This window comes from Cynoglossus semilaevis, chromosome 12 (genome assembly GCF_000523025.1).
Source record: "Cynoglossus semilaevis isolate Cse_v1.0 chromosome 12, Cse_v1.0, whole genome shotgun sequence".
NCBI lineage: Eukaryota > Metazoa > Chordata > Actinopteri > Pleuronectiformes > Cynoglossidae > Cynoglossus > Cynoglossus semilaevis.
Genome location: NC_024318.1, coordinates 5,144,776 through 5,158,580, shown reverse-complemented (window position 1 = coordinate 5,158,580; position 13,805 = coordinate 5,144,776). Strand labels below are relative to the sequence as shown.

Genomic DNA, 13,805 nt, shown 5'->3' with positions numbered 1-13,805 from the left:
ACTGACTGACTGACTGATTCACTGACTGACTGACAGATTCACTGACTGACTGACAGATTCACTGACTGACTGACAGATTCACTGACTGACTGACTGATTCACTGACTGACTGACTGACTGACTTCACCCACTTGTAAACAATGATTTTTGGCCAAAAAGAGACCAACTTCCTAAACAGTGAGTGTGGGAAAAACAAAGTCTGAGTCTAAAAAGTCAAAGTAGAAGAAGGAGGAAAATAAGAAGATAAAAATGGAGGAGGAGGAGGAGGAGGAGGAGGAGGGAGGAGTTTAGCCGTCAACTCTGACCTCACTGACTGCCTTTATCTCTGTCCCTGTTTTCCCTCACACACATTCACACATTCATGGAGTCAGTTAGCCAGTCATCCATCAATGTCACAGAGAGGGTATGGCTCAGAGCCTGGTCCAGCCCAGGAACAACATGGCCGCCGTGGGCTGCCTGCTGCACAAACACAAACTCTGGACACAGTCTGTGTCCTTCAGCCTGGGCCTGGATTTAAAAAAAAAAAAAAAAAATCTCTCTTTGCTCTGTGTTTATGACTAGAATGTGTTAAGTTCTTTTTTTTAAGGGCGGGGTAGTTTTAATTACTCAGGAAAATCTAAAGTTTCCTCACGTCAACATTTGAAACAGTTCTTCTTTAAACCAGGAATATTTTCTCCAACGCCTTCAAACTTACAACAGTTTATTTTTAAACCTTGACCTCCTGAAAGGACCAATAGAAACCAAGAGTGACAGGGACGAGGTCAACGGTTTAAATTAGTAAACAAGTTCGTAAAAAGAAAAAAGCCAAAATATTAATCACATCCTAACGGTTCTCATACACTACCAGATGTACTAACAAAATGTAGAAATCTTTGCCAAAACATAACAGAACAACAACACCGTAGTCGTGTGTGTGTGGCGACAAAATGTTTTAAATCAGTCAAAAACAACAAGAACTTTGACCAGAAATGACTGAAGATTTGGTTCAAATATATGGTAATTAAATGGTAAATCAAGAAAATGACAAAATAGCTGAAGGTTAGCTAAATGTAAAATCTTAAATGTTTGCGCATCGTAAATCCATCCCAAAGTTTCTCATTCAGCTCACGGCTCTGACTTTTCTCTCCATGTTTGGTTGAAGAATCTCTGGCAGGACTCTGAGGTTTCTGTACCGGTTCTAAAATGTACTTGAACACAGAGTACTGCAGTACTGACGCTGCCAACGAAGTTAACACACACACACAGACACACAAAACAAGTTCAGGCACAGAAAATAAAGTAAACACACTGGGAGACGACCACAGAGACAGTGCTGCTGACAGGGTCTGGAAACACAGTGGTGGAGGACACTTCCCAGCAAACACAGTGGTTGACCCAAATCCTCTGACACCACCCGTGTCATATCCTGTCCGTGTCAGTGTGTCACCTCCGAACCACCGGCTCACGGCGGCAGCTGAAACCGTGGGGATCCCTCCGACAGTCCACGCGCTAAAATTAGGCACCAGACCTTCACAGGCGGCTAATGTGACACGAGGACTTATCTAGTCCTCAGGTCGGACCGGTTAGATTTGACCTGGACCGGAGACTGGAGACAGGTGAGACTGGACCTCTCAGACTAACGGCTCAGACTTTGTCCTAAAAACCCCAAGGGACTGGACTGGACTGGACTGGGACTCAAACTGAAACTTGACCTCGTGATACCAGGTCCTGACTGGAAACCCTGGGTAACTCGAGCTTCAAATCTGTCACTCGGACTAGGACTGGAATCTCTCCCTCCATGATTTCAGACCTTCAGAAGTCATTGTTGTTACGTCTCATGTCAAAGACAACGAATACCGAGCCTCAACACTCACTCAAAAACACACTAAATACTACAAGACCTAATCGTTACCCTGATTTAAATGAGTATCAGTATACGTTTCGTTGCTGTAATTTATCTTAATTACATACAATCAAAATCTGTCTGTTGATGTTTTCATATTCACTTGATTTTTACTTGAGGTAAAACAAAAAACAATCATGACTAATTTCTTCACTTGATTTTTACTTGAGGTAAAACATAAAAAAACATAAAACAAACATGACTAATTTCCGCAGACATCCTGGAATTCCAGGTATAAGACCCCCAACCCTTGAACAAAAAAAAAGAAAAACTATTTATGAACATGTAAGTGTGTGTGTGTGTGTGTGTTAGCAGGTCTACACACATCTGTGTTGACACAATAGTGTAAAGACGGTCGTGTCTCCACAGGCTGAAGATTCCTGCAGAGGTTTTCAGTATCAGCACAGCTTAAAAAAAGAAAAAAAATTGTTTTTGACGGGATTTTAACCTTTTCACTTGGTGTTGAAATCGAAGGATGAGCTCATACCTGCTGCTCACAAGTGTGTGTGTGTGTGTGTGTGTGTGTGTTGTAATGCCCTGCAGTTTCAGGCTGAAGGAACTTGCCAGAGTGTATGTAACAGTCTTCAGGGCATTGACTAAAACTGAGCCTGCTAATTCCAAGACACACATGCATGGGTGCACACACACACACACACACACACTCACACACTCTATAGGTTCTTTCAAACAAGTTCCAGCTTATCTCTCGTTGCGACTTGTCAGCTCCAGAATCCAAGACGTCACCTGACGTCTCATCAATCACTGATCATTTCTATATTCACATGTTGTGTTTTTTAATTGTTTTTGTCACATCAGCAGCTGCTGAACAAACAAACAAACAAACAAAAGACCCAGAATGGAAGGCCTGTCGCTTTAAGGAATTCAAAAAATACAAAGTAATATTTTTTAGTTTTTTTCCCCCCAAAGTACATCGTTCAAAGATTGCGGATAAACCTGACGTTTTAATCACGCTGTGCCTCAGTGGGTCGCACCCCTCAGTTTGAACACAGCTGTCCACATGCAGCGTGACTATGGCTTGAAGCCGACGGTAAATAAAAACCACAAAACCGGGCTGTAAACAAGCAAACGACACAAAAAAATGTGGATCTAATTTTCAGTGTGTTAACAACAGGTAATCAACAGTTCAGGCAGGTAATCATGTCACCGTGTTCTCAATTATTTTGAAAATTTGTTTTCAAAACCAGTCTGTCCTCTTTGACAGAACCCTTCCAGAAGAGCACGGTGTCATTATATAGAAGGTGGGGGAAAAAAAAAAAAAAAAGACAAGAAGACAATGGCTGAATCTGAGCCAATAAGACAAGACGATACATGAACCTTGGTAACATCCAGCTGCTGAGCTGTCAAACCAGGGCTGACTACGTTTATCTAACACACCGTTTCCACCAAATTGGCTTCAAACCACCAACCAAAAGAACTCCGAGGAAAAGAACAGAGGTGCCGCCGTCCCTCCTACACGGTACAACGTTTCTGAAGTAATTGCCACATCTGAAGATATTCTGGAGAACATTCTGGATCCTTGTTTTGGATTGTTGACAATCAACAGACATTTTCTCCTCTCTCTCTCTGCTGATGTGATACTCTCTCCGTGTTTCTCTTTTGTTCTCTCGTCCTATCTCCCTCCCCCCCATCCCGCCCCCCCATGCACTTGCTCATCTTGTCCTTTCAGAAACTTGATCAGAGACATACTGTACTGTATATGTACCACATAACTCCTTCCTAAGTAGCCTCAGTGCCCGTGCATCCTGCCCTCTTAAACACTACTCGTCCCTCTCCCCCCTCCTCCCCCGCTGACTCTCCCCTCGTCCATGCTTTTAAGATGTTCGTAAAAGGAGGCCTTATTGACAAAACAATCGCCCGGCGAGGCTTAAACACTGCCTTTAAAGGGGCATTATTAAATTGCAGGCAGGAAAGGGAGGGGCGGCCAACGAGGGAAACCTGATGACCCCGCCATCGATTTTTACATCAGCGGAGCGTTAGGAGAACTTAGCGCCGGGATACAGACTGCAACCAGAGAAAGAGAAAGTAGACGGAGACAGAGAGACAGGCCCGGGTGTCACACCTTTGTCTGTATTAAGAACAGTAAAAATGTATGAGCACATAAAGAGCAGCTTTGTTCAAGGACGCGTTGATAATGCACCGGAGGAATCCGATACCGCGCCTCAATCTGGGCCAAAGCGGAAACTTTCCTGCTCCGTTCACTGCTGCCTATCTTTTGTTTTTTTATGTTGTTGTCTATTAATAGCACATGTTGCGGAAACATAACGTCAAACTTTTCAGTTGTCTGTCATCCACAGAGCTTGACATTAGTGACAGAGTCGAGCTTCAGGCAGTTTTCAAAGACAAACAATCATTTTTTTACCCCTGGATGTTTTGATTTTTTTGGATTTACTTGTAGATTTAATCCACGATTTTTGGGGGCTGCACAAGTAGTTGAAGTTAGTGCCTTTTTCAGGAACACCATTAGGACCAGGGTTTGGTCCCAGCTGGTCTTTACTGGAACAACAACGTCATTAATGATCCTTAATACTTAGTAAAGTAACCGTTGATTTCCTCCAATACACACACACACACACACTCGATGATAACTGTGTTAACACACATGTCCTGTGTGTATTATTGATGAGCGAACACACAGTAGGACTCGGCATATTAAATAAAAATGCTAAAGGCCAGCGAGGGGGAGCAGATCACTCATGAATTATTGGCAGAAATACTCTGCACCAGGGAATCTCTGTTTGAATTAAAGGGCCCTGTGTTAGCGTCACACACACACACACAGTAACACCGAGTGAGTGTTTTACGCTGACCTGCGTCTTCACTGCCTTGATTTCACACTTGTAGACCTGATTTGGTGCAAGTGAACGGATGAGAAAGTGTGTGTGTGTGTGTGTGTGTGTGTGTGCTCTGACAAACACACGTGATCACAGCTCAGCAAAATGACTCCGACAAATCAGTGGGTCAGAAGAGTAACCTCCGTCACCACCCTGGTTGCTATGGAGACAACCAATGATGGGGTTTCCCAAATCGACGACGCGGCTGTGAAATGACAGTAGCCCTGATGTGACCTCACTTCCTGTTAGCCGACCTTTCTTCTGTCTTCAGTCTCTTTCTCCGTAAAATAGTCCGTAATAATAAAAAAAAAAAAATCAGCTGCTCTTTGTGAACTTTCAGCCAAGTTTCTTAAAGTGACACTAGCCCTGTCTCACAGTGGGGACGGTGTTCTTTGGGTTCTACAGCTCTCCCTTCCTTCTCCACTTTCGTGTTTGTAAAATTCTCCACGGCGGAGGCCGATTATCTCGTTGCCAACTCAACTCTCTGCCGCTCTGTTGTCCTAACATGCTACACACTGCACTCCCAACAACTATGTGCGGAAATACGCCGGAGGACACGTGCACGCACACCGACGTGCACACTTTTAAGCAGCAAAATGTGAGGGGGTAGAAAGGATCCCAGCAATGAGGGTTTATCAGCTAATACCCCTTAGATTAACCACCCCCGGTTCATCTCTGTATATATGTGTAGAGTGTGTGTGTGTGTGTGTAGTTATATATTTATATATATCTTGCGCACACACACTCAACACAAACTCAGATTAACCTCCTACGATTTTACACACACATATACACAGAGTGTGTGTGTTAGTCTTGCACAAACATTGTCCCCCCCTCCCCTCCCACCACCACCAATAAAAATAACAAACCAAGTAAGAGAAGGCACACAGTCAGCCTTTGGTGACCCAACTACTGTTCATGTGACTGCGTACACACACACACACACACACACACACACACACACACAGCCTGGTTTTATCTCAGCTGTAGGAATTGATCCCCCATGGATTTCAGGGAGGTCACATGATCTGATAACCTCCACAGCAGACCTGTTTCAGTGTATCATTAAAGGGGCAACAATTGAAAAAACAAAACAAACACAGAACTCAGGGGCCGGTCGTTTCACTCCATCAGGTTAACATATATTTTATCAATTATATTTTATAAAAAATTTTTCACTGTCAACTTGCTAGATTTAAACTTGTCAATTGTTTTGCAAAAAAAATATAACATATATTTTATCAATTATATTTTATATAAAAAAAATTTACTAACAACTTGTTACATTTGAACAATATTTTTTTAAATAAATATTTTTTCTGTGTTGTTGTTATGATTGCTCTGTTGTCTTAGCTCTTCGTTAATATATTTATTTTCGACCACGACAGGATCTGGAACCCAGAGCCACCGGTTGACTACGAGCGTCCAGAGGATTCTATCTGGTCAGGACCTGAATAGACCAACACGACACAGCACTGACCTAACGTCAGTCTGTCTCAGACTGTACAATACCTGGGAACAATGCTAACATCATTAGCCTGCTGCTAATGAAGTTAGCATATCTAATCTCCTCCTTTTCTCCTTTCCTCCCTCTAACCCTCTGTTTTCCTCTGCTCTCCTCCTCCTCCTCCTCCTCCTCCTCCTGCTGCTGCTGCTGCTGCTTTCCCTGCTCTCGTACCTCTCCAGGATTAAGTTCCGACGGCTCAGATCAAACGGCGTCCGCTCGGGTTCGATACCCCGGTTGCCCTGACTCCAGCCCATTTAATTAGACATGGCTAATAACGCTAAGCATGTGCTGATAGTCATCTCTCAGATAAGACGGCAGCAGCAGCACAAGGACGCGGGGCCGGATCAGCCTTTTTTTTTTTTTTTTTACGGCCTTCTCACCACAGGTTAAAAAGGCCCAGTTACCAGCCTGATTTTACTGCCCCGGCCAGTCATGCTCCTGCCACATTAACAGGCCAGTTGGCACGTCTACACGGCAGTAATCTGAAGCGGCGGCGGGTTCATAACCAGGCTGTGCACTTCTGAGATACGCTGACTGCTAACAAGGACAACTGCACAGGTTTCACGCCCTATGAAACGGTTACTGAACAACAACATGTAAAAAGGAAGTATAAAATGACCCTTTTAAATACGGAAGAATACGCATCGGCCGGGCTAAAACAACAGCTGCAGGTTTCAGTGAAGCTCGTTAATTATTGTGCTCTGAAAATCAACTGTAAACAGGCGTGTTAAAAATAAGGCCCCGTGGCCAACTGAAGCACGTAAGGGGGTTTAAAAAAGGGACAAAAATGCCTGATTGACATTATGCCAAAAAAATTTAAAAATTGTTGCTTTTGTCAAACCATTAACTAATTCCTGACTGGATGCTTTGCTAACTCTTTGGTTAGCTCTAAACAAGTTAATCTGACTTTTAGCCTTTTTCTCTGACTAGCTGTTTGTTTGCTATCTTTAACTTTGTCAGGGATGAATTCAGGACCAACTAATATTTTTAATAAATGCTAAAAACATTATTTATAATATTTCACTTTTCATTCCACTGATGCTGTATTTATGTTTGAAAGTTTTAATGACACCAAACTTTTTTTTTTCTTTTTTTTTATAGAATTGGTTACATGTTTATTTTGGCACAGATTTTCCTAACTCCAGTTATTTTGTATTTTTGACGAACTTTTTGCTGCTTTTGCCGAGCAACTGCGTTGAATTGCGGCTCATTCGTATTCATTTACTCTAAGTCATAAGTGCTCACTGAAGGAGCTGGGCCTCAGGGTGTTTTTAACATTATTGAATTTGGGCTCCTTAAAAGGTTTTTTTTGCATCCCTGACTCTGATAAGAATATAATCTGGTAAATAAAAGTAAATGCTGATCACGGTGTTCACTGTTTAGTAAAAACAACATTCATCCCTATAAAAAAAAAAAGTCCTGCATTCAAATCACAAGCCCATCAGTCCAAGTCAAATCCTATAATTAGGTTCAAAGCCAGTCATCGCTCCGGTATATAAGCTGTGCATGTTTTTACTGGATGTTTTCAGAATGTACTTTGACTTTTAATTAACACGGAGGCTTGTGTAGGAGCGGAGTCAGAGTGCTGCTCTGGAAAATCACTGCAGGCCATGTCTCTTCAGATGGATTGATCCAGATGAGGATGATTCATTAGCGCTAGTGCTGAATGTGTGTGACGTGAACGCTGTGAAATTAGAGCTGGACTCAAGGCGTCGAATCCCAGTCATTAAGGAGTCCGACCCTCAGGAGTGTAGACTGCATGATAACTCGGACTTAAAAAAAAAAAAAAAGAAAAAGAAATTTAAAGAAGAAAACTCACCAGTTGTTCACTTGTAGGATGGTGAGGCCTGTGTCTTGTGCCAACTGTTTCTTCTGTTCTTCTGAGGGATATGGATGCTGCGGAACAGAGGAGAACACAGAGAGATATCAGAAAAAAATTCACAAACTGATAATAATAATTAAATAATAATAGATTTCAGTAATAGTCAGTAAGGGTGTGTAATGGCTAAAATCTGACGATACGATACATATCGCAATACATGGGCCACCGATACGATATATTGCGTTACTATAGGCAAGACCATATATTGAGTAACTGTAACTGTAGTCCCAGTGTGATCCTAGTCTCAGACTCTGTTCCATCTGAACATCAGTTCCTAACACTGGAACAGAGGGATCTACATTTGGAATCACTAGAGAAGAAAGAAAAGAAAAAGAACAAGAACCAACACCAGGAATATTGGACTGGGAATTGGTGATAAAAAAAAATCAACAACTGATGGAGGAGATCAGGAATCAGGAAATGAAATATCACGATATTTCAATGTATCGATATTTTCTTACACCGCAGCAGATAAAAAAAAAACATCATTTCCACAGCACGGGACTCTGAAATTTCAAATATCATTGGTTTGTACTGAGTGATGGAGTGAACAACAGCTAATGGCCTTCTCTCCCTCCGCCTCTGATCATTAATGGAATATGAGCTCTTGCAATTAATGGCAGCCGGTGGAGGAGAAAAAAAAAAAGCCAAAAAGCCAATTAGAAAGTGAAGTGAAGTGGAGAACCAGCTCTGGTAATTAGGCAGCCTCTTACACAAATAGATCTGCGTAGATGGACTCACTTTTCACCCTGGCCACACATGTGAGCAGTGAGCTGCGGATAACAAATGTTAACTCAGTGAAATGTGGACGAGGAAAATGTTAAAGCCTCTGTGTTTTAGTGACGTTGGCTGCCTCCTCAGCCTGACAGGGCCACGACTACAGTTGGCATTTGGCTGCAGTGAGTTTCTGCAGGCGCTGATGGATGAAGAGACAGATGAGCGAGCTGGTCATGAAGAAGGAAAAGGAAGATTGGCTTTGAAAAAAACTGCAAACCTGAAGCCATTAATGAAACACGTGGGTCACAAACAGAACAGGATCAAACCCCCGACGACTGTAACCACAGAGGAGCAGCGCGACCACCGCTCTTAATCCCCCGACGACTGTAACCACAGAGGAGCGACGCGACCACCAAAGACGTGTTAAAGGAGCTGCTCAGAACGAGTCACTTGGTTAAATATTTGATTGAATAAATAAATGTGGATGACCGTGAACCTGGAGGTGAGTTGATTTATAGAAGACTGACTTTTGGGGGGTCGGGGGGTGTCACAGATTCAAGGAGCCTTTTTCCCGGGGGACAATGTGTCGGTTCATGACTGAGACAGGACACGGACTGTGCTGAAAACCAGCAGCTCGGTCGTAAAAGTGGAGGAGAGGAGAAAAGGGAGAAGAGGAGGTGCAGTAAAATGTAACGTTGGAGGAGATTTTCCTGAACAGTTTTTATAGCAGAACACAACATAAACGCATGGGGTCGAGTCGTTTATTTTTCAATATTGAAAAAACAAAACAGAACAAAAAAAGGTAAATATATGAAGTCACAATTTCGACATTCCAGCCACTCAAAATTGTTGTTAAAATTCTGTTTTATAGAGAAAATATATGTCAATATTTTTTTTGTCAAAATACGTTTTATAGAGAAAATATATTTCAATATTTTATTTGTCAAAATAGTATAATAAAATGGAATGTAATTTATTTTCATGGAGAAAATGTATTTTAATATTTTTCCTCATATTAGTACGATACGTTTTTATTTAAGTTTTTTTCATTTTTTTTAGTTCTTGCGTTTTCAGAAATCTGACATTTCACTTAAAATACTAAAATTATTTGGACTTGTTTTCTCAGACTTTCAACATAGTTTTGATATGACGTTACTTTGTGTGAAAGAGGTTCATTTCTGAGAAAAGTTTTTTTTTTACTTCCTTTTCTTAGGAAATCTTCATATCATTCCTCAGCTGTTAGTGAATCAGGCATGAAATACTTAATAAAAAAATAAATGAAAAAAAAATTGAATAGGGAATAAAAGTCAGAGTCCTGGGCCCTGACTTCCTTCAGTCATCCTACTGTGTCATGGGGCGCCGCTCAGCCACGAGCTCCGCTGTAGCATATACAGTGTGTCCAACAGGAACACACAAGCACTTAATAGTCAATCAGACATGAAGAATCAGTGTGGCGCCAGTGTTTTCATATTTTCAATAAAGTTTTTTCTGCACATAATGAGCAGTACTGTGTCTAGCGCTGGAACGAGGCGACACAAACACAGAGGAGCCCGTGTGTTTCCGGGCCTTCCGTCATCCATGTGATTGGCTGTGGTGAATGGGAACACAAGGAGGCTAATTTCATGCACTGCGTTATTACTGCATTGTTGCCTCTGGCCAGATTTGTGTCCACTTCTCCCCGTCTTTTCTGTGCGCACGTACATGTGACTGCGGGAGTATAAACATGAACTTTGTGACCATTCATGGATCAGTGTGTGTGTGTGTACGTTGGTCTCATCCATACAGCAGAACAATCAGATCATATCAAGATCTCTGCGGCAAATCCGTGGCGCCGCTCGTCTGTCTCGGTATTAAAAGTAAAAATAATATTCTTTATACTTTTTGTCATGTGAGTTCCCTGATCTTTGCAGTCGCCACGAAGAGCCAGTCAGTCATGTGACTCTACGATATCCTCTATACGTCTTCTTACTCACAAACTGAGCGAGCGTCAATGTGTCTTTTCTATATCCCGCAGATCTACAGAATCATCTGCCTCACAATGCCGGGGGGGGTGACTGTACGGCACAAATATGCCCAGTTTCAACGCCGCCGCTGCTGCTGCCCTTCTACAAGAATCCAGATTGGAGAAAGCGATGGGTTCAGGTCCATTACTACAGAACCAGAATTTTAATTAGGGATGAAGAATATAATCTTGGTTTGTTAATTACCCTTTAACTGATAATCTGATTTAAGATGACGATGTGACTGACAGACACATCAAGGTTTCTAACACTGAACCTTCAGTCCCACCTCCCTCCTGACATCACATTCCACCACCACAGCAAAGCTACAGTATTAGCATTTAGGCTAAACAGTGTTAGCAGCTGCCAACAGAACATAGTGTGGATGTTTTTATTGTGTCATTTGTTCTCTGCCGTCTCATTCCTGACATCAGTTCAGGGGACACAGGATCTATTAACTACGTGGAGATGAAGAGACACAAGTAAATAAAGACCATACATTTGTTCTGTGTTATTGGTGGTTCACTGAGAGGACCGATGCCAACGACTCGACAGCCGTTTGTCTCTCACCTTAAACAAATCTGTCAAAGCGGCGGCCATGTTTCAAAACATTGTGATTTAGTTTCTGTTTTGTCGAGTTTTAATATCGCCTCTGAGTGATGCTGCCATCTTTTTTTCTTTTTTTTTTCCACAACACTGTTGGCTGCAGTTCAGCCGAGCGAGAGAGTGAGAGTGAGAGAGAGAGAGAGGCCTTTAGTGAGAAAAGCAATAACATGTTCTTTTCAAGAGCAGATGGAAAGTTTCTGCACATCCTTCCCTCCTTCCCTTCCTACCTTCCTCTCCCTCCGCCTATCTTAATGATACGTCTTCTCCAAATATACAACTCCCTTCATGAGAGGTTTCCACCCTGCTCTCTGAGCATGTGGGTAAACGGAGGGGCGGGGGGGTCTTGTTATTTCTCTCTCTGTCATTTGTGCGTCTTATCAATCCCAGTGTGAGTGCACACAACAACAGACGCTGTTGTCTGTTGTCGTGTGCGTATCTAACAGAGTCAAGACCGTTGAAGTGGTGATATTAGCAAATTCATGCAGAAACACATGCGCATGTGTCCGTGCACGTGCATCGAGAACATCTCCTCCCCGTCTGCCTGACATCTCGTCTTCCTCTCCGAGTTCATCAGACGAGAACAAGAGAGGGAGTGATGGAAAGAGAGGGAGAGAGAGAAGAAGGATAAAGAGGACAAGGAGAGAGGATGAGGAGGCAGAGAAGGAGACTAGGAAACAGATATCTGCAGCCTCCCTCCCGCCCCCCTGGGGGGAGGGGGGGGGTTACGCAGTGATAAGAGCTTAAATATTCTTTAAGACCCCCTACTTACTCCTCCGTCTCTGACATAATCTAAAAATCAATTTTCGACGCTGTGGTTGAAAATGTATGTTAGATGTAATGTTTAACAATAATATAAATCTGTAATACAAACCAGCGTTTGTATTACAGACCCCACCCTCAAGTTGATCAAGTTTGGTCATTTTGGGTCTGTGACCTTTCCTAGGGTCAAAAAATAACTATAATAATATGGTAAATGTGCTGTAAAAACCTCGTAACACGGTAATAATTTGACCTGTTACAAAGTAAATAAGTCATTTCTTCCCCCTTGTTCCAACTCACCTTAAATTACTTGATAAAAGTGACTTCTAATATGCTAATCCCTCTGGTCTGCCATCAATGTCACTTTGTGCCGACTGAACTTTCAACATTTTCGGGACAAACCAAACCGTCGTAATTTTAATCTTCTCCCTCAAAGCCATAACTCAGTGAGATGTTTACAGTCATAAAAAGGAAGGAACTCTGCAAAAGGTCGTGGCATTCTTCGTAATTCTTGGTTGTTTTTTTTTTTTGCATCTTTGCAATTTGTGTAAAGTCTCACCTTAATGTCTCAGTGAGCAGCGGTGGGGCGCGGGGGGAGAAGGACACGGGTGAGGAAAAAAAAAGAACAAGAGCAGGAATCAGTGTAGTGACAGTAACGCTCCCTGAAATCTGTCCTCCTCAGTCGGTTCACTGTTCTAGTCTAGGATTCTGGTGTTCAACATGGGGTCTGCGGCACCTTGGTCGTCCACAGGGATAAAGCAAGGGTCTCGAAAGGGTAAAAAATAACTATATTATTATAGGTTGTATAAATACATATAAATATATATATTATAATATATTGTAAATATATTTTTAAACATTTATAAACTATTATACAGTAGTATATCTAAGTTACATATTAGTATATATAACTATGTAATATAAATGTATAAATATATATTGTAAATATATATATAAATATATATTGTGAAAAGTGAGGAACCAATTTTCACATTTTCTAAATAATTAATTAATTTAAAAATGTGTGACTTTTACGAAATGTCAGTCAGAGTCTGATTCATATTTTCTACGTTATTATTTTTTACATTGTTAAAATTACAGCGTCACATTTCCCTGGACACTGTCATCGTACGTATATATTTTGGTGCTTCCTAGTCTTTGTGTTGAAGGTTAAAAGTCCGGACCATGTTGGAGTAAGAAGATCTAAGACTCAGGGACGTCATAAGTTTCCACACAGCCACCGGATGTTTGACTCAACGATGCCCAGAGATCATGACGTGTGGATGAGGGAGGTGAGGGGGTGAGTAAAAGGGTGAGTGAGGGCTGTTGCCATTTCTCTCTCGGTACCACCAAATGATTGAGGTCGACCACAGACACCAGGATACCAGTAATCGCAATGAATCACCGTAAACAACGTGCGATTGTGCAACCGTGTACTTTTGTCTCTGTTATTAATAAAGTTTTTTTTTTTTTTCACAGCAAAACTTAAAGATGAAACCCCCACACTGTAAATGTCAACAACAGCATTATTCATGGTGTTTAACTTGAGGTAGAAGTCGGCAGCCTGGTCTTGGCCAGGTCTGCTCCCCACGCTGTTCCC

At 41.9% G+C, this 13,805-nt stretch overlaps 1 protein-coding gene across 1 annotated transcript in view; it reads right to left on the bottom strand.

Annotated features, from left to right (window-relative positions):
• Positions 1–13,805, bottom strand: part of meis1b (Meis homeobox 1 b) — an 88,974-nt gene that overhangs the window by 18,299 nt on the left and 56,870 nt on the right. Inside the window, exon 9 of the mRNA XM_017037084.2 lies at positions 8,061–8,137. Within this exon, the coding sequence (XP_016892573.1) occupies positions 8,061–8,137 (77 nt within the window). The remainder of the gene's footprint in view (positions 1–8,060; positions 8,138–13,805) is intronic.